Here is a 21,577-nt window from a genome sequence, read left to right on the forward strand (position 1 = left end):
AAAATAATTGTACCGCTTTCAGCACCTAAAATCTGAAATAATCGTACCGCCAGGGAGGTTAAAGGGTGACTAACTTTAGTGTGAAAAATAAATTACCATAAATAACAATTTTATATAATTTGAAAAAAAATTGTCTTTTAGGTCAAACAAAAGTATTTTCTAACTTACCACAGTGTAACTGATAATTTTATGCACTTCCTAAATTACCTGAATGCGTGTTTTTTTCTGTTAACTCAAGACCTCTGACATTTTCAGCAAACTCTGAGCTGGACTGGGCCTGTTTGTCATCTTCTTCTATTTCAGCTAATACCTAAAAATGTAATTTGTAGAAAAAAAATTTGTAATTAAAGATGTTTAAATTGTATATAATGTATATGTGAGTACATGACTAGAAGTAAAGAAGTTTAGTTAGGAATAGAAAAACTTTAAAGTGATTGTAAAGGTTATTTTTTTTTAATTATTATTATTATTATAATACAGGATTTATATAGCGCCAACAGTTTGCACAGCGTTTTACAACATGAGGGCAGACAGTACACTTACAATACAAATCAATACAGGAGGGATCAGAGGGTCCTGCTCATAAAAGCTTACAATCTAGAAGGGAATAACAAACATATCATACTTACCTCCACTGTGCAGCTTGTTTTGCACAGAGTGGCCCCGAACCTGCTCTTCTGGGGTTCCCTGGTGGCTCTCGCGGCTCCTCCCCACATCTGATAACCCCCTCGGGGAAGTGCTTTCCCGACGGGATCACCCTGTACGCCATAGAGACGCCAAATGCAGGACTCGGCCCCGCTGTCGTCATTGGTTTTGATTAACAGCAACGGGAGCCAAAGGCTGCGCTGCTACCAATCTATCCAATCAAGAGCCGAGAACACCGGGCAGAGAGAGAGCATGTCCCCGTGGGTCAAGTTCAAGGGTTCAGGTAAGTAAAATGGGGGGGCTGGGAGGCCAGTCACTAACAGGTGTTTCTTCACCTTAATGCATAGGATGCATTAAGGTGAAAAAACACAAACCTTTACAACCCCTATAAGGCCTTACATGTGCAGTGTCCATAGTAGAGAATACACTGGTAAACTGGCCTGACAGCCTGCCACAAACCTATAAAAAACCAAATCTATAACTGAAGCACGTAGTGCTCATAATTAATCTAAGTATACACTGACAAGGCTCCTACGAGGAGTAGGAATCCAGAGTTCCTCAATTTGCCTAACTTGCCAGTTGTTAATAGGAAGCTGGATGAGCAACTACAGAGGACGTTCGAGAAAGGGACAGGTTTTGGAAAATGAAAACAAAGAAGCATTTCTATTTCAGAACACAGAAGTTACAATTTGTAAAAAAAAAAAATGGGAAGACAGAGGTGGTGATATATGACTATTTATTTACTTATAGGCAGAAGACACGCACATACACAAACAGTTTAATAAGAAGGTTCTTATCTCTTCTACCCACTTAGGGGGCTGTAACAGGGAACTTTCTCTTGAAAAAAATTAAAATAAAATCATAGTTTCATCATTTGAGTACTCTTCAGCCATTAACACTTAATGCTGATCTAGACTTGTACTTGTTTCTGTGATCTCACAGCCTAGGTACAATATTGTTTTCTTTGATACACTATTGTTCTTTTTAGGACATCCTGGAAGATATTTATTCTATATGGAACTATACTATACATATACATTTGTTTCCTTCTGTAAAGAGGAATGACACTGCAGCTGAGCACCACAAACCAAAAAACACAATTTAATTAATTTCTAATATTCAAAGCAAACTCTCTCACCCATCGATGTCTCCATGCTTTAATTTGAGAAATTACTTTAAAAATACACCCCCCAGAGTTTCTGGCCATGGTCACCTTGAGTAAGGGCAGATAATTCATTTACTTCCTTGAATCCATCTGCCCTTAGATCGGAAATGCAGGCAGGAGAGTGTGGTTAGCTGAGAAAACCCCTCCTCCTCTCCTGAAGACTCCTGGGATGTATGACACCATTTGCCTAGGCCTGGAAACCAGGAAGTAACTGAGGATATGTAAAAAGTAGAAATGATATAATTTCCTATCTATTTACTAATGTTAGCAGAATAAGGATTAAAGGGGTTGTAAACCCTCAAGGTTTTCCACCTCAATGCATTATCCACCTGGAAATGGTGGCCGAGGAGACCGCCATTACTTTTTTCGGACCAGCTACCGAAACAAAAACAGAGAGTCTGACTTCAAAAAGGGAGCCATGTAGACAGATATACCCTTAGAGCCCGGACCACGTCCAGGGAATGGAGGGCCGCCTCCTTAGGATGTGTCGGTTTAGGACACAAAGTTGGTAACATAATGTCTTTATTGATGTGGAACGCCAAAACCACCTTCAGCAGAAAAGAAGGTTGCAAAAGCAACACCACCTTATCCTTATGGATAGCCAGATAAGGCGACTTGCAGGACAAGTTCCGAATCCCTCCTGGTTGATGTAATGGCCACTAGAAAGACCACTTTCTGGGAAACAGTCAACAAGGGAATTTCTCTGATGTTCTCAAACAGCGGTTTCTGAATCGCCGATAACACCAGGTTCTGATCCCACGGGGGTAATGGTGGACGCACCAGAGGAACTACACGCCGAACCCCCTGAACAAAGGTGCTCACTAGAGAGTGAGATGCCAGGGGTCACTGAAAAAAGACAGCCAGGGCTGATATTTGTCCTTTTAAAGTGCTCAAAGCCAATTTCTCCACACTGTAGAAACAGCAAGATCCTGGATACAGAAGAATAGGAGCGCGGATGCCATCCTTTCCCCTCACACATAGAGATGTAGGCCTTCCAGGTACGATGATATATCTTTCAAGAAGAAGATTTCCGTGCTCTCAACATAGTTGAAATCACTGAGTCCGATAGGACCCGGTTCCTTAGCACCTGGCTCTCAACAGCCATGCTGTTAAAACCAGCGATGGTAAAGCAGAATGGAGAATCAGACCTTGAGACAGAAGGTCCTCTCGTAACGACAGTAGCCAGGGGGCGTCCATCACCAGGCGCACTAGGTCAGCATATCAGGGACGCTGAGGAAAATCTGGGGCAATCAGAATTACTGGAATCCCCTCAGCCTCCACTCTGTGGAGCAGACGTGGTAGTAGCTTAAGCGAAGGAAAGGCATAGATCAGTCGGTACTGACCCCACAGAGCCACCAGAGTGTCTGACACGTCTACCCAAGGATCTCTTGTCCTGGACACGAATCTCGGCACTTTCCGATTGAGACGGGAAGCCAGGAGATCCACATCTGGTGTGCCCCATCGCAGGCACATTAGCCTGAACACCTCCGGATGCAGCGCCCATTCTCCTGAGTCCAGCATCTGACGACTTAGGTAGTCCGCCTGCCAGTGTAAATGGCCGACAGGGCCGGTACATGTCGCTCTGCCTACTGAAGGATGTGAGCGACCTCCCGTGCGGGGGCCAAGCTTCTTGTTTCTCCTTGATGATTGACATATGCCACCGCCGTGTCGTTGTCTGACTTGATCCTGATCGGACGCCCTCGAAGTCTCATCGACCATGTGGAGATTGACATATGCCCCCGCCGTGTCGTTGTCTGACTGGATCCTGATCGGACGCCCTCGAAGTCTCATCGACCATGTGGAGATTGACATATGCCACCGCCATGTTGTTGTCTGACTGGATCCTGATCGGACGCCCTCAAAGTGTCATCGACCATGTGGAGAGGCATAGCCTGATCGCTCGTAGCTCAAGCACATTGATCGGCAACTTGGATTCCTCCCCCGACCAGAGGCCCTGGGTCGACTGTACTCCCAGTACTCCACCCCAGCTGGCCAGGCTGGAGTCCATTGTGATTACTGTCCAATGTAGAGGTAGGTATGTGCAGGTATGCATCCTGAATGTCCAAGGATGCCAGGAAGTCGCCTTGATGGAGTGTAGCAACCACTGAGCAAACGGATTCCATTCTGAACTTTCACGAAGCAATTGAGGGCTTTTAGGTACAAGATTGGACCTACCCCTTCCTTTTTGGGGACTACAAACAGATTGGAGTAGAACCCCTGGAATCTTTCCGGCCCTGGAACAGGTACTATCACCCCGCTACTCAGCAGGTCCCTTACCGCCCCCATGAGGGCCTCCCGGTGAGCCGGGAGTAAGGGTATACTGGAGAATAAGAATCTGTTTGGTGGCCAAAAGAGGAACTCTATCTTGTAGCCAGAGGAAATCAGTTCGCAGACCCATTAGTTGGACAGCCAAGAGGCCCACCGGGCTGCAAACTCCCGAAGGTGACCCCCCACCCATGAGACAGGCGGGGGCAAACCTTCATGCGGTGGCACTCTTGCTCACAGGCTTGTTAGGCTTGTGGTTGCAGAGACGCTTTGGTTCTTCAGAGGTCATCCTGTTGGGCTGGGGACGTTTAGCCGAAGCCCCAGAGGGACGAAAAAGCCATTTGTGAGCAGAAAATGAGGGCCCTTGCCTTGCGGCTCCTTAGCCTTCCTGGCCTGTGGGAGTAAGGTACTCTTCCCACCGGTGGCATTCTTAATGATGTCATCCAATGAAGCTCCAAAGAGCCGTTCAACAAGGAAGGGTGGATCCGTGAGGGCTTTTTTAGATGCCTGTTCAGCCGACCAGCATTTTAGCCAAATCGGGCGCCTCAACACCACTGCTGACACTGAAGCCCTGGATAACAGAGGGAGAGTATCCAGGGCCACGTCACAAACGTACTTAAGGCCTTGCACTAATGGTCTGCCAGTTCCATGCAGACAGGAGAAGCCTGTTGCTTCCCCAATTCACTGTGAAAAAGTTTTGCCCACTCAGTAAGTGTCTGTGACACTAGTGCTGTGGCCAGTACTGGTTGCACTGCTGACCCCACAACCGTAAACAAGGAACGGGCCACTGCCTCGGCCTTCCTGTCCATGGGGTCCTTAAAGGCAGGAGTCCCCTCTACCGGGATCGTGGTTACTTTGTTTAACCTGGATACTGGGGGGGTCCACGACCAGAGGAGCCGACCAGTCCTATCATAGCTATGATTAAGCACTGTTTGTAGTGTAAAACGCGTAAGCTCTTTTGTCCATTCTGCTGTGGCATGTATTTTTGATGACTTTTTTTGAATAAAAGGCAAAAACTTCTTTGGACTGCGGCTGTCCAGAACTTCTTACGATTTTTGATTGCTATATGCATTGCCAGCACCTGGGCTTCTAAACTGGAGGAGAGGTTTTCTACCTTTGTCTGACCTACCTGGAGCGGTGATATCCCTTTCCCTACCAGAAATCCTAAAGCTTTAAGTGGACACCTGCTAATGGCTGGAGTCACATGCTGCTAGATGCTAAAGTGTGATTTTAAAAATGGGGAGACAGGTTCCTGACAAAACTAATGACAAAGGACTAGGACGCTCACCATTACAGCGTTATATGAAACATCAAATGTCTTTTATAACATACCTGTTTTATAAGTGCTTCAGGATCCTCATATTCAGAAGCCAGCTTATCCAAAAAATCTGAATCAATGTCTTTTAAAGGTTTAGAAAACTGGCCTGTTCAAAACAAAATATTGTATTAATAAATGTAAAAACAATTATAAATATAACAACTGCAACATAATTTGGATTGAACAAGTGGTAAAAAAAGGAACTGTCACAAGTAACTAGATTTTCATTCAGCCACTGGGATAACAATCTCACCTTCCCAAGAGACAGGATTTGCCCATTATGCCGCGTACACACAATCACACGATCGGAAAATCACGCCAGCAAAAGTCAGATGAGAGCTTTTGATCGGAAAATGCGATCATGTGTATGCTACATCGGACTTTTGCTGGCGGAATTTCAGCCAGCAAAAGATTGAGAGCATGTTCTCAATTTTTCGGTCGTAAAAAGTTCAGATCGGAAATTCCAATCGTCTGTAAAAATTCAGACGCGCAAAATTCCTACACATGCTCGGAAACAATTTGATGCATGCTCTGAAGCTTTGAACTTCATTATCTCGGCTCGCCATAGTGTTGTACGTCTTGATGGTCGAACGTTCAGAGAACTTGTGTGACCGTGCGTATGCAACAGCTTGAGCGGAATCCCGCCGGAATTCTGTTGGAAAAGCCGGAGCTTTTTCCGACCAAAATTCAGATTGTGTGTACGTGGCATTAGAAGAGACAAAAACTAATGATGTGTCATCTCTCTTAATATAAAGTGTGGAAGTTGAGTGAGTTGAAAGGGCTTTAAGTCTGCTAAAAGCTTTTTCTCCCAGTTAATAAGCAAAAATTGCATACTTAGTCCTACAAGCTAAAGCAATGTTGGATGCCTTTGATTTTTAGTTTAGTTTGTTTCGTAATATGCAGACACACTGATCAAAACTATTTTCTCTCTGCATACAGTGCGTTGAAAAAGTATTCATACTCCTTGAAATTTTCCACATTTCATCATGTTATAACCAAAAACATAAATGTATTTTATTGGGATTTTATGTAACAGACCAACACAAAGTCGCACATAATTGTGAAGTGGAAGCAAAATGATAAATGGTTTTCAAATTTTTTTTTACAGATAAATATCTCAAAAGTGTGGTGTGCATTTGTATTCAGCCCCCTTTACTCTGATACCCCTAACTAAAACCTAGTGGAACCAATTGCCTTCAGAAGTCACCTAATTAGTAAATACCTGTGTGTAATCTCACTATAAATAAAATTTAAAATATAAAGATACTGAAGAGCTGATACGGATTAAACTCAAAATGTGAAAAACTATTTTTATATATATATAGATGGGGAACAGCTGCAACTATTGTGTTCTGACACCACAAATAATGATAGTACAACAAATAATAGTGCACTAATATATAATATATAATATTAATATATCACATATATAATTATTAATAAACTCCAGTGAATAAATTAATATAATAGTGACCATAAAAATATGCAAATGGTCCACATGCACACTTTTCACATATTTATTTGGAAAAAAAAATTGAAAACCTTTTTTCATTTTCCTTCCACGTCACAATTATGTGCCACTTTGTGTTGGTCTATCATGTTGTAACATTACAAAATGTGGAAAATTGCAAGGAGTATGAGTTATTTTTCAAGGCACTGCATAAGAATCCAGATATTTATTTCCTGGATAGGCCACTGATGTAATGCTGACTCCTGGGAGCAGTTGAAATAAATGTCTTCCATTCACCTATGTGAACCTTGGATTTCCAGAAGATGCTCACTAAGGCTCAATTCACATCTATGCATACTGCTTTTGAATGTTTCTGCAGTGCTTTTTGCTGTGCTATCTGCGGTTTTACAGCATTTTTACAGCGATTTGTGTTTGAGTTTTTTTTTTTTTTTTTACATTCACTGTATATAGCTGGTTGCTAAGGAGCGGGTCGGGAAGCCAGTCACCATTCCCTTAACAACCAATGAGTATTCAGCTTCCCCGCTGACAGCTGAACGTAAAAAAATTAAATAAAATTTGCTGGCTAAAAGAATTCACATTAAAAAAAAACGCCCCCCCCCACAATATGGTATGGATTAGGAGGGGACACCCCCATGCAAAAAAAAAAAAAAAGGCGTGGAGTCCCCCCAAAATCCATACCAGACCTTTATCTGAGCATGCAGTCCAGCAGGTCAGGAAAGGGAGGGGGAAGAGAGAGCACCCCCCCTCCTGAACTATACCAGACTGCATGCACTCAACATGGGGTGGTGGGTGCTCTGCGCCCCCCACCCAAAAGCACCTTGCCCCCATGTTGATGGTGACAAGGGCATCTTCCCGACAACTCTGGCAGGTGTTGTCGGGGTCTGCTTGACCTATCGGATCCTGCAAGCCAACTTTAACAAGGAGACCCCCCAAATCCCCCCTGGGTAACCAGCATGCACCTCTCAATCTCGTGCATGCACAATTCAATGGCGGTCGTAGCGCTGATTGTTTCTAACATTGCCATAACAACGGGCGGCGACGGATGAAGGTCCCATCAAGATGTTATGACAACTTAGATAATACTCTGAACAAAGATGGTGCTGTGATCTGCCATAAATCGCGTCAAATAATGTGATTTGTGAGCACAGTACTGCCCATGGACATAGGCGAGGGATGAAGTCACGAGGAGCTCCGCGGACCAGGAAGTGGCAGATTATGAGGACTACTCTTTTTGGTAAGTATAAAAAAAAATGTTCCTCCAAATGTTTTTTTCTAGGTTAAAAGGAGTCTTTTAATGCAAACATTTTTTTTAGGGTAGAACTCTGCTTCGGCAATTCAGAGAATGCATTAAGGTAAAAAAACCTTCAGCCTTTACACTCACTTTCAGTTAGGCAGGCCATACATAGCCAGAGCGATTTTCTTCTCTGCAAACCAAAATCACTAGATTCCCCCATCAACACAGACAGTGTTGACAGGGAAATCCCTCCCGCAGAGCCATTGTCTTCTCCCTCCATGGGGTAGGGGAAAACTGTCTCTGCCGGGAGAACACAGTAATTATTTACAGTGGCTATAACAGCCGCTTGCAATAATCACATGTAGAATCCAGCAGGCTGGTTGTACCCACAGTAATAGATAGATCAACTTGGATACATTCAGCTTGCCAATACAAGGTTAAAATCTTGGCTGGTTCCTGCTGAACGGGCCGAGATTGGAACTGTCTATGGCCAGCTTTACACTGAATCTGTTGAGGATCCACCATAGATTCAGTTGACCCAGAGGAACTGATACTTAAATGACAGATTCTACATTCACTAGAGATTACTTTTCATCTTTTTCATCTTTCAGTGGAGTGCACATTGAATTTAGGTTTAAAGTTCTGCCAAATTATTATTATTTTTTTTTAAAGTCAGCAGCTACAAGTACTGCAGCTGCTGACTTTTAAAATATGGACACTTACCTTAGTCCAGGGCATCTGCGATGTTGGCACCCTAAGCCGATCTGTCCCTCGGCTCTCGGGTAGAGTCACCTCCATCTTCAGTAAGGGAATCAGGAAGTGAAGCCTTTGCGGCCTCACAGCCTGGTTCCCTACTGCACATGCACGAGACACGCGGCGCAATTCCACTGGTCCCTGCTGTCTTCTGGGGCCTGTGTGTCTCCCAGAAGACAGCGGGGGGAACGGAGGAGGCGCTGTATATAGCATAGATAGCCGCAGATACTGCGGCTATCTATGCCCATGTGGGAGCAAATACTTGGATTATACGGGTATCTGGTCCCCCCTCCCCCCTGAAAGGTGCCAAATGTGACATCGGAGGGGTGTGAGGATTCTGAAAAGCAGAAGTTTCATTTTTGGGTGGAACTCCGCTTTAATGTGACGTTTAATTTTCGACTGTATTTCATACATCTTTGTATAAAAAAAATCATTACAATCTAAAACAGTTTGATAGAACCAGCTTATAATGACATGTACAAGAATAATAAAAATATTAATACATAATATTAGGCACCTGTTATGTGATCACATTTCCAAGATTCGTATTCCAAATCTTGCAGAATTAGTTTCTCTGCATTTTCATTTCTTTGTTTAAGAAACTGCAAACACGAAATAACAGAATCCGGGAGCTCATCTATGACCTGATAAAAAAAACACAAGGAAAATAAAATACTGCATTAGAATGCCTCAAATAATCATACAAGTGGAAACTTTAAGCAAAAACCACACAAAAAAACTTTTAACTAGAAATCCTTTTTTATGATTTTTTTCCACATTAGCACCTACAGAACTTTGATATAAAAAAAGAACCCCATGCTACAGTCGGATTTATACATTTTTTTCACCCCTAGGTTATTTACCTCCTGCCTCCCCCAACAAATCACACACAGGACAATGTCCCACATAACCATGAAAAATAGCCAGACACAGTTGAGTAGACATTAATTAATTAATTCCCTGGTGCCCAACCTATGTCCCAGGGGCCATTTTGCACTTATAGCGCAGCCCTTGAGGAGCCTTGTAAACAGTAGTCTATTTCACCTTGCCTGGGTGCTTACACACACTCGTAATCTTTAGACTGTCATATAGTAGCTCTATGCCTTGATTTCTTTCATTTCTGCCTATCCCTTTTACTTTTTGTCTTTTCCCACCTCTTGTGCCGCGTACACACGATCGGAATTCTGAAAAAGACCGATGAGAGCTTTTCATCGGAAAATGCGGCCGTGTGTATGCTCCATCAGAATTTAGCTGTCCAAATTTCCGCCAGCCAAAAATTGATAGCATGTTCTCAATTTTCCCGATGGAAAAACTTTCTATTGGAAATTCCGATCATGTGTATGCAATTCCGACACGCCAAAAATCACGCATGCTCAGATTCAACTACGAAACGAAAGCTATTGGCTACTGGCTAATGAACTTCCTTTTTATAGTCCCGTCGTATGTGTTGCACGTCACCGCGTTCTAAACTATCGGAATTTGAGGTGACCGTGTGTAGGCAAGACAGCTTGAGCGGAATTCCGTTGGGAAAACCATCAGAGCTTTTATCGACGAGAATTCTGGCATAACTTTTTTTATACTGGATTTTGCTGAGATATAGCAAATGTGTCACTAGTAATTAAGGGGGGTGTAGGGAGCACAAATGTGGGAGCATTGATTTGTAAAGGGGCTGGAGGTGATTGTAGCTGTGCACTTGTTGAAAAAAATAAATAAATAAATAAATAAATAAAAGGTACGGTTTGTGATACTTTTTTTATTTGCATTAACATCCAAATTTTCAGGACAAGCTTTACCAAACTGGCCATCATACACAGCCAGGCCTTCAGATATGACCTAATATGCTCAGACCCAGAAGACAGAAATAAACATCTCAGAACACTAGAAGACTCATTCCATAAGAAAGGTTACAAGGAAAAAACTATCAACAACACACAGCCTTGAGAAGCGAGAGAGAAAATTCTCCTCCAATACAAAGAGAAAAAAATAATAATCATGTACCTCTAGTTACCACATACAACCCAGCACTAGAATGGATAAGAAACATAATCAAAGATTTGCAACGCATCATAACAGGGAGAGAGCTATGGAATGGGAGAGGGAAGAGACACAGAGGTGAGAAGGGTCATAACACTGTTGGATAGGTCTACGTTTAGTCTCTTATCTTTTGTGTATCATAGTATTCTTAGGCCAGTTATACATGGATAGATATTCAACCAGTTGAGCAGGGACTGGCCAGATTTTGGTCCACGTATGGGCACCCTGGTTGTACACAAGTTAATCTACCGATTGACTTGTGAGAAACCAGCCAGTCAGGTTTTTCCCAAATGATTAGTGTGGCTGGCTATAGCCGGCAACACTAATCATTGTGTTCTGCTAGCAGGGAAGGCTATCTGCCAGCAGAATGCAGTAGCACTGCACAACACTGATTGTGATGATGGGAGAATCAAGCAATTTTCTTTCCTTCCACCCATGAGGGAGGAAAAGAAAATTGCATAATCTATGGCCTGTCTTAGTTCAAATGTTTTCCTTTCCTGAGTAGTTTTGAAGTTCCCTTTAAGAACCAACACATACAGTAGAATGTAACACAAGTGTGTAGAAATCATCTTTCTTATGTTCCTCAATGGCAAGTCTGCGGAAATTCATTTTTTGTTTTTGTCATTTTTGTCCTGTAATATTGTACATTTTCAGCATTTTTTTGTTGCAAGGCTTGTTTCCTTCATTTGTGACATCATTATCAGAATGAAAATCCCTGCTGATTAGTTTTAGTCTATGGCTGGGTGGTTGCCTGCCTTATCTCTCTAACTATCCAAGTTTAATTACTATTGCTGTGTATGTTTATGGGGTTTTTTCCCCTCGAGGATTGACTTATTAACATTCTGCTAAAACTTTGTGTATTAGTACTGTGTATTAGAAATTGAAGAAGGGGGCACATCCCAAAAGCTTGTCCTGAAAATTTGGATGTTACAGCAGATAGTAACAAAAAATTATCACAAACAGAACTCAATAGTTTTTCTAAAGGGGCTGTAATATCAGTGATTTCTAACAATCTCATATGATGTGTCTCCATTCATCTCACTAGTCTTGAAATCATTTTTTCACAATGTTTATAGCTACTGAGATGATTGAGGACTTGTTTTGAAAAGTGCTTTTATTGTTTGTTCAGAACATGTAAATAATTGAATATGCACAGTTTAGGCTCAGGTTCACTTTAAAATAGTCATACTAAAAGTACCAACTGCCTTTTACTGAACATTAGGCTCCAATCAAATAGTATGAAATCATTTTTTGTTCCCCCATTTTTTACATTTTGATGTCTTTTTATCACTCTCTGGGATGCACCATGTGCACAGCAGTAGGATTGCTGGCATTTAGCTGACGTGCCCAGTAGAGCCCACTGTCTTTGAGATCTGACAATGCATCTGTTCGATGCATGCTATGCACAGTACGGCGGCGGTAGGGCACATCGCTAGTAGACCCTACTGTGCATGTGCTGGCTAGGCACAGTGCCAGACACAGCATGCATCCCACACACATGGCACTAGGCCATAAGAGTGCACATGTTGAGGTGGCACCAGAAGAACTTTCATAGACTGGTATTGCTGTAAAGACTGCACACCATTGGGGACAGGAAGTAATGTCATCATGTACTATATTTATTATTTTTTTCTTCTCAAGGGAGGTTTTTTATCTTTTTACATCCTTGAAAAAGCAAATAGTTGAAACACTCCTTGTACAGAGATGTCAGAAAAATCACTTTTAGGATGACATATGATGACATACGGCATAGGAAATTATAAATATAGGTGTGCAATAAAAATAGGAATAGTTGAAGAAAACTGGTTGTGTTTGCCAACCAGAACACATTGGAGTTAATTAACTAAAGAGTAAGAGCATGTTCACATATTAAGATGGTAAAAATTCACTTTGCCAAGAATATCCAATCACTTGCAAGGAAAAAAAAACACGATTGAAGTCAGCAGAGCTTCACCTTGTTAATTAAAGTGATTGTAAAGTCTCGTTTTTTTTTTTTTTTTAAATAACAAACATATTATACTTACCTGCTTTGTGCAGTGGTTTTGCACAGAGCAGCCCACATTCTCCTCTTCTCGGGTCCCTCTTCACTGCTTCTGGCCCCTCCCTCCTGTCGAGTGCAGCTTGCTATGGGGGCACAGTAGTCGAGCCACAGCTCTTTGTGTCCATTCAGACACAGAGCTGTCGTCCGGCCCCATGCCCTCTGTCCCCTGATTGGCTGACTTTGATTGACAGCCGCAAAAGTCAATGACGCTGCTGCTGTGTCTCAGGCAATTTGGGGTGGGGGTGGGGGGGTGAGTCCCGGATGGCCAAGGCACTTGTGTCATCAATGGACAGAGATGGGGCTCAGGCAAGTATTAGGGGGTGCTGGGGGGGGGCTGCTGTACACAGAAGGCTTTTTATTTTTATGCATAGAATGTGTATGTACGTGTATATACAGCACGGTGTCACCTCTATGGTCAGTACTGTGTATATACAGCACGGTGTCACCTCTATGGTCAGCACTGTGTATGTACAGCACGGTGCCACCTCCATGGTCAGAACTGTGTATGTACAAAGCGTTGTCACCTCTATGGTCAGCACTGTGTATGTACAGCACGGTGTCACCTCTATGGTCAGCACTGTGTATATACAGCACGGTGTCACCTCTATGGTCAGAACTGTGTATGTACAGCACGGTGTCACCTCTATGGTCAGCACTGTGTATATACAGCACAGTGTCACCTCTATGGTCAGCACAGTGTATGTACAGAGCGATGTCACCTCTATGGTCAGCACTAGAGGTCAACCGATATATCGGCCGGCCGATATTTGCCGTTTTTTAATTAATCGGCATCGGCCGATTGAGCTGATAAAAAGGCCGATTTAGAACAGCGGGACTTGGAAATGACTTCTGTAATAGAAGTCAGTGTAAGTTGCCTGAGTCGTCATAGAAACGTCTTTCCTCCTCTCTGGGCAGCCTGCCAAGAAAAGAACAGAATGATACAATGTTTACACTTGAATGAATGAACTCATCTCTGTGTGTAGAAGTTCTCAGTTTAACCATTTAAAGACTAAATCTTTTCTGACACTTGTTGCTTACAAGTAAAAGTCCTGTATTTTCTGCCAGAAAATCACTTAGACCCCCAAAAAGTATATATTTTTTTTTTTAGCAGAGATCCTAGGGAATAAAATAGCGGTTGTTGCAACATTTTATGTCACACGGCATTTGCGCAGAGGTCTTTCAAATGCATTTTTTGGGGGGGGGAAAAAAATACACTAAATGATTTAAAAAATAAAATAAAAAAATAAAACAGTAAAGTTAGTCCATTTTTTTTTTTTCGTCCAAAAAGTTTTGAGTACTTGTTTTTATTTTATAGGCTGCTTGCACACTGGAGCGGGCAGACGTTGATGGTAAAATGTTGCTATTTTTAGCAGTGCTTTACCATCATTTTAGCGGTGCTATTCGGCTGCTAGTGGGGCGCATATAATCCTAGCTAGCGGCCGAAGAAGAGGTTAAATGCGCCCGTGAAGCACCGCTGCCAAATCGCATTGCATGCGCTTGGGCAGTGGTGCCCATTAATATCAATGGGCAGGAGTGGTGGAGAAGCGGTATACACCACTCCAAATGTGCTGCTTGCATCGCCTCAGTGTGAAAGCACTCTGTCTTTCACACAGACTGCAGGGGAGCCGTTTTGCAGGCACCTTACAGGCGCTATTTTTAGCCCAAAAGCGCCTAAAAAAACACCCCAGTGGGAAAGGTGTCTGTTAGGTTTTATGAGATGAAGGGGGATAAAAAAAATAAATAAAAAAAAAATAAAAATAAAAATCGGCCTAACATATCGGCCCAAAAAAATCAGCATCATATATCGGCCATCGGCCGCCATGATTTCTAAATATCGGCATCGGCCAGAGAAAAACCCATATCGGTCAACCTCTAGTCAGCACTGTGTATATACAGCACGGTGTCACCTCTATGGTCAGCACTGTGTATGTACAGCACGGTGTCACCTCTATGGTCAGCACTGTGTATGTACAGCACGGTGTCACCTCTATGGTCAGCACTGTGTATATACAGCACGGTGTCACCTCTATGGTCAGCACTGTGTATATACAGCACGGTGTCACCTCTATGGTCAGCACTGTGTATGTACAGCATGGTGTCACCTCTATGGTCAGTACTGTGTATATACAGCACGGTGTCACCTCTATGGTCAGCACTGTGTATGTACAGCATGGTGTCACCTCTATGGTCAGTACTGTGTATATACAGCACGGTGTCACCTCTATGGTCAGCACTGTGTATATACAGCACGGTGTCACCTCTATGGTCAGCACTGTGTATGTACAGCATGGTGTCACCTCTATGGTCAGTACTGTGTATATACAGCACGGTGTCACCTCTATGGACAGCACTGTGTATATACAGCACGGCGTCACCTCTCTGGTCAGCACTGTGTATGTACAGCACGGTGTCACCTCTATGGTCAGTACTGTGTATATACAGCAAGGTGTCACCTCTCTGGTCAGTACTGTGTATGTACAGCACTGTGTCACCTCTATGGTCAGCACTGTGTATGTACAGCATGGTGTCACCTCTATGGTCAGTACTGTGTATATACAGCACGGTGTCACCTCTATGGACAGCACTGTGTATATACAGCACGGCGTCACCTCTATGGTCAGCACTGTGTATGTACAGCACGGTGTCACCTCTATGGTCAGTACTGTGTATATACAGCAAGGTGTCACCTCTATGGTCAGTACTGTGTATGTACAGCACGGTGTCACCTCTATGGTCAGTACTGTGTATATACAGCACGGTGTCACCTCTATGGTCAGTACTGTGTATATACAGCACGGTGTCACCTCTATGGTCAGCACTGTGTATATACAGCACGGTGTCACCTCTATGGTCAGCACTGTGTATGTACAGCACGGTGTCACCTCTATGGTCAGCACTGTGTATATACAGCACGGTGTCACCTCTATGGTCAGTACTGTGTATATACAGCACGGTGTCACCTCTATGGTCAGCACTGTGTATGTACAGCACGGTGTCACCTCTATGGTCAGTACTGTGTATATACAGCAAGATGTCACCTCTATGGTCAGTACTGTGTATGTACAGCACTGTGTCACCTCTATGGTCAGTACTGTGTATATACAGCACGGTGTCACCTCTATGGTCAGCACTGTGTATGTACAGCACGGTGTCACCTCTATGGTCAGCACTGTGTATGTACAGCACGGTGTCACCTCTATGGTCAGTACTGTGTATATACAGCACGGTGTCACCTCTATGGTCAGTACTGTGTATGTACAGCACGGTGTCACCTCCATTGTGTACAGCGTGCTTGGTTTCCTAGCAACCATAGAAGCACACAGTAACGTCCAACCCCTCTCTCTCCGCCCGTTCTCTGCTAGCAAACCTCGTCTTCTCCAACGTCTGTTAAGCTGGCATATTCTTCGTCGGTATCCCCCGCCGGTGAGCCGCCCTCCTCCCTATCCGATAGAGATATGTGGGGCTCTTCTAGCTCTATCTTTTCTTCCATGTTCAGTAGCAGCACGGCTCCGGTGCCAGTCACGTGAGTGGCCTAGCAGTGAGGGGGCGGGGTCTGAGCTGAGGGGCGGGGACTGTAGACCTGAGTGAGCACATGAAATATTCCTATGTATCCTTTGTATTACCCTCAGCCTTCTCCTCATTAGTGCTGACATACAAAGTCTCATGTGAACAGATGAAAGGATTAGGTAACACTTTTTCTAGTGCTGGATAGAATGGAGAGGGAGGAGACATTTGTTTATTGATAGACATTTTTGTACAGGGTTTGCCTACTGGGCACGATTTTACCCCCTTCCTGCCCAGGGCAATTTTCAGCTTTCAGTGCCGTAATTTAATCGCCACTGAGGTTTTTATTAATTGCTAAACAAATGAAACAAGACCGAAAATGTTGGGAAAAAAAGTTTTTATTTTTTGTAAATAAGGTTGCACTGATATGCGGCCCTGATGAGCACTTATAGATGGCACTGATAGGCAGCAATAATAGGCATCGCTGATAGGCATTAGCAGGCATCACTGATGGGCACTGGTAGGTAGCATTGATAGAAGTTACTAATGGGCACTGATAGGCATCACTGATGGGCACTGATAGGCATCACTGATCGCCATTGACAGGCATCACTGATGGGCACTGGTAGGTCGCATTGATAGACGTTACTGATGGGCACTGATAGGCATCACTGATCACCATTGACAGGCATCACTGATGGGCACTGGTAGGTAGCATTGATAGACGTTACTGATGGTCACTGATAGGCATCACTGATGGGCACTGATAGGCATCACTGATCACCATTGACAGGCATCACTGATGGGCACTGGTAGGTAGCATTGATAGCCGTTACTGATGGGCACTGATAGGCATCACTGATCGCCATTGACAGGCATCACTGATGGGCACTGGTAGGTAGCATTGATAGACGTTACTGATGGGCACTGATAGGCATCATTGATCGGCATTGACAGGCATCACTGATGGGCACTGGTAGGTAGCATTGATAGACGTTACTGATGGGCACTGATAGGCATTACTGATCGCCATTGACAGGCATCACTGATGGGCACTGGTAGGTAGCATTGATAGACGTTACTGATGGGCACTGATAGGCATCATTGATCGGCATTGACAGGCATCACTGATGGGCACTGGTAGGTAGAATTGATAGACGTTACTGATGGGCACTGATAGGCATCACTGATAGGCATTGACAGGCTTCACTGATGGGCACTTGTAGGTAGCATTGATAGACGTTATTGATGGTCACTGATAGGCATCACTGATGGGCACTGATAGGCATCACTGATCGCCATTGACAGGCATCACTGATGGACACTGGTAGGTAGCATTGATAGACGTTACTGATGGGCACTGATAGGCATCATTGATCGGCATTGACAGGCTTCACTGATGGGCACTGGTAGGTAGCATTGATAGACGTTACTGATGGCCACTGATAGGCATCACTGATGGGCACTGGTAGGTAGCATTGATAGACGTTACTGATGGGCACTGATTGGCATCCCTGATAGGCATTGACAGGCATCACTGATGGACACTGGTAGGTAGCATTGATAGGCAGTACTGATGGGCACTGATAGGCATTGGCAGGCAGCACTGAAGGGCACTATTGGGTTTACACTGATAATCAGGACACACTGATCAGTGCCCTGATTATCAGTAGACATGTGCGATTAGTTTCGTACGAATCAAAAATTCGTACGAATTTCCGTAAATTCGTACATTCAGGAGGATCTGAAATACGAATTTGTATGCTTCCGAATTTTATACGAAATTTCATTGCCGAATTTCAGATCCAAATTCCATTACAACAGAAACGTGACTGGTGTTTTGTTGACCAATCAGAGGTTTTCTTCTGCTGCTGAGTGAGGGTTGGGAAAATTACCTTTTTTAATATGGGAGTGGAAGACTGGTACTGGTAGTCGATGGGAGATTCAGAATCGGACAAAATGAGAATGTCCGTTAATTACGATTATTCATTATGATGAAGTTAAAAACCCAGGAAGTCAGCACAGCACAGGGATGGTGGGAACCCCTCATAATGAGCACAGCACAGGGATGGTGGGAGCCCCTCATAATGAGCACAGCACAGGGATGGTGGGAGCCCCTCATAATTAGCACAGCACAGGGATGGTGGGAGCCCCTCATAATGAGCACAGCACAGGGATGGTGGGAGCCTCTCATAATGAGCACAGCACAGGGATGGTGGGAGTCCCTCATAATGAGCACAGCACAGAGAGATGGTGGGAGCCCCTCATAATGAGCACATCACAGGGATGGTGGGAGCCCCTCATAATGATCACAGCACAGTACCAGTAACAAGATCAAGTATTCTATGAAGGCCAGCCTGAGACCAATGGCGAAAAAGACTAGGGTTCCATGAAGGCAGGGTAAAACAATGGGTGGCCTAAAAAGGAAAGTAAAGCGGTATGTGGAGAGACCCGCTTATAGGGGCCACGCAACCTGTCCCATAATTTTAATGAGTGGCTTGCGATCGGGTTAGTTATGGGGCCTCCAGCTGATGGTGGAATCCATAATACATTGGATATCAGTAGGGGATATAGCTCAATCGCCTCTAGACTGACCCATATGGGGATTTCGCTGGTTGCGTGAAATAGAGTGATCTTTTTTTTTTTTTTTTTTTTCCCTTTTTTTTTTTTTTTTTTTTCTTTTTCCCATAATAGGCTTAATTCAATTTAATATTTTCCATTAAAAAGAGAAAACACATACATATTTGGAAAAAAACAAAAACAAAAAAAAAACCCACAATAAACTTGATATCGACTTAGTTATCGTTGCCAACATATTCTTACTGCCTTAACTATTTATTTGACACCATTATTTGATTAGATTTTCCCCCACCCGCCCTACCATCTTCTCTCCCCTCTGTTGACATACCCCATACCCACTATTCTTTATTCCGTTAATGCTTGAGTATAATGCTTCGTCCTTTTAAATATTCTCCACTTTTCCCACGTTCTACGGTATTTTATCATTTTATTTTCCTCCATTTTTCTTAGGTATTCCATATTGTTAATATATTCTATTCTTTGGATCCAGTCTCTAATCAGGGGTTGCTTCACCTGTAACCAATTTTTTGGTATTAGAGCTTTTGCGGCGTTGAGTAAAACGGGTATTAATGAATTTTGTATACTTCTTTTGAAAGACTTACTCGTTTTTACATCAACCCCCAAAAACAAACATTCCCCTGGGGTTAAAGGTATTATTTGCCCTGTTATTTTCTCTATATATTCTATTATTCTACTCCAATATTGGTTTATTACTGGGCATTCCCACCAGAAATGGAATATCGTTCCCGGTAACCCACATTCTCTCCAGCATAACTTCGAGTTGGATGGTGCCATTCTATGCAATTTATCTGGTTTTAAGTGCCATCTCATTAGGCATTTATAATTTACTTCTATTGATCTTGTGTCAAATACAGACTGATATACTGAGTTAATCATTTGGGTCTCGTCAACTTCATAGCCCAAGTCCCTCTCCCATTTAGCTGTAGATGGGATATGTCCTTGGCCTTCTATTTCCGATAAGCAGTCGTATAGCTGCGAGACACAATGTTTAACTGCTATTTTCTTTATACATAATTTTTCCATTGCTGTTAAGCTTTTTTCATTTCTTATTGGTTTTGGGATGGAATTAACGAAGTGCTGAATCTGGAGGTATTCCCAATCCTTCAATGTTTGCCAATTATGCTTCGTCATTAAATCTTGTTTTAACATTAACTTCCCCTCCATTAAGATGTCTTTTAATTGTAAATCCCTCATTCGATTCCCTAGTGATGTGCCGTGTCCTGGTGTAAAAAAACTCGTTCCCTCCAAAGGGATTAGTGGTGAATTGTATTGCCAATTATTTTTGCGCTGTATTGTGTCCCATTTTTTTAGTGCCGTTAAAGTGATATCGTGTGTCCTGCTACTAATTGCTCTAAATTTAGGTGGAATCCATATTTTTTTTTTTAATTGTGACCCGATCAGTGTCTCCTCCATTTTTGCCCACTTCTTTTTTGTATTTTGATTTGTCCATTCAACCAATCTTGAAAAAATAATTGCTAAATAATATCTGTGAATATCCGGTAGTGCCATTCCTCCCCTATTTTTTTTCCTGGTTAATAAACTAAATTTTATCCTAGGTTTTTTTTTTTGCCAAATAAATTTGGAAAATAATGTTTTTGTTATATTAAAAAAACATATTGGGATTTTTATCGGAAGCATTTGCAATTTGTATATAATTTTTGGCAGTACCACCATCTTCAGCACATTGATTCTTCCCATCCAAGATATTGTTCCTTTATTCATCTTCATTAATTCCGCTTTGACTTCGTTTATCAACGGGATAAAATTAGCTTGATATAACCCCTGAATTGATTTTGTCAATTTGATCCCTAAATAAGTTATTTCTTTTTTTTCCCATGTGAAAGGGAATTTATACCGTATTTTTTCTTCCTCATGCAGGTCTAGTCCTATATTCAGGATAGCTGTTTTAATTGGGTTTATTTTGAAATTAGAAAGGGCCCCATATTCTTTGATCTCCTTCATCATACCTGATAGAGATGTTTGGGGGTTGATCAAATATAGGAGTATGTCGTCCGCGTATGCCGCCACTTTATGCTCTTCGCCCCCCAGTCTTATTCCTTCTATGACTGGGTTGTTGCGAATTTTTGCTAATAAGGGTTCCAGAGCTAACACATATAGCAATGGCGACAGGGGACACCCCTGTCTCATACCATTCTGCATATCAAACGCGGACGACATACTCCCATTTACCCCCACCCTGGCTGATGGATATGTATATAGATTGTTTACCCATTTTAGCATTTTGGGGCCAAGTCCCATTGACTGTAATGTTTCCATTATAAAGCTCCAATCAACACGGTCAAAAGCTTTTTCTGCGTCGATCAAGACCAGAATCATTGGAGGGTTGGTTTCCTTATCCTTCCCCATTAATAACAGCGTTCGCAGACTGTTATCACGACCCTCCCTCCCTGGTACAAATCCTGCTTGATCTTCATTGATCAATTCTGGAAGTAGATTTTTTATCCTTGTTGCCAACACTTTTGCGTACAATTTAATATCTGTATTCAAAAGTGCAATTGGACGGTAATTAGAGCAACTCGAAGGAT

The 21,577-nt window shown here is 42.9% G+C and overlaps 1 protein-coding gene across 2 annotated transcripts in view; it reads right to left on the reverse strand.

Annotated features, from left to right (window-relative positions):
• The window catches only part of LRRIQ1 (leucine rich repeats and IQ motif containing 1), a 332,917-nt gene extending 316,445 nt beyond the window's left edge, over positions 1 to 16,472 (reverse strand). For both annotated transcript variants that reach the window (XM_077471833.1, XM_077471832.1), the window contains exons 1-4: positions 16,294 to 16,472; positions 9,369 to 9,495; positions 5,408 to 5,499; positions 208 to 310 (exon numbers count right to left, since the gene is read on the reverse strand). In XM_077471833.1, the coding sequence (XP_077327959.1) occupies positions 208 to 310; positions 5,408 to 5,499; positions 9,369 to 9,495; positions 16,294 to 16,416 (445 nt within the window). In that variant the 5' untranslated portion in view covers positions 16,417 to 16,472. The remainder of the gene's footprint in view (positions 1 to 207; positions 311 to 5,407; positions 5,500 to 9,368; positions 9,496 to 16,293) is intronic.
• Between the last annotated feature and the right edge of the window lie 5,105 nt (positions 16,473 to 21,577).

The sequence above is a fragment of the Lithobates pipiens genome, unplaced genomic scaffold (genome assembly GCF_037356315.1).
Source record: "Lithobates pipiens isolate NorthernLeopardFrog02 unplaced genomic scaffold, aLitPip1_a1.2 Scaffold_8, whole genome shotgun sequence".
NCBI classification, from domain to species: domain Eukaryota; kingdom Metazoa; phylum Chordata; class Amphibia; order Anura; family Ranidae; genus Lithobates; species Lithobates pipiens.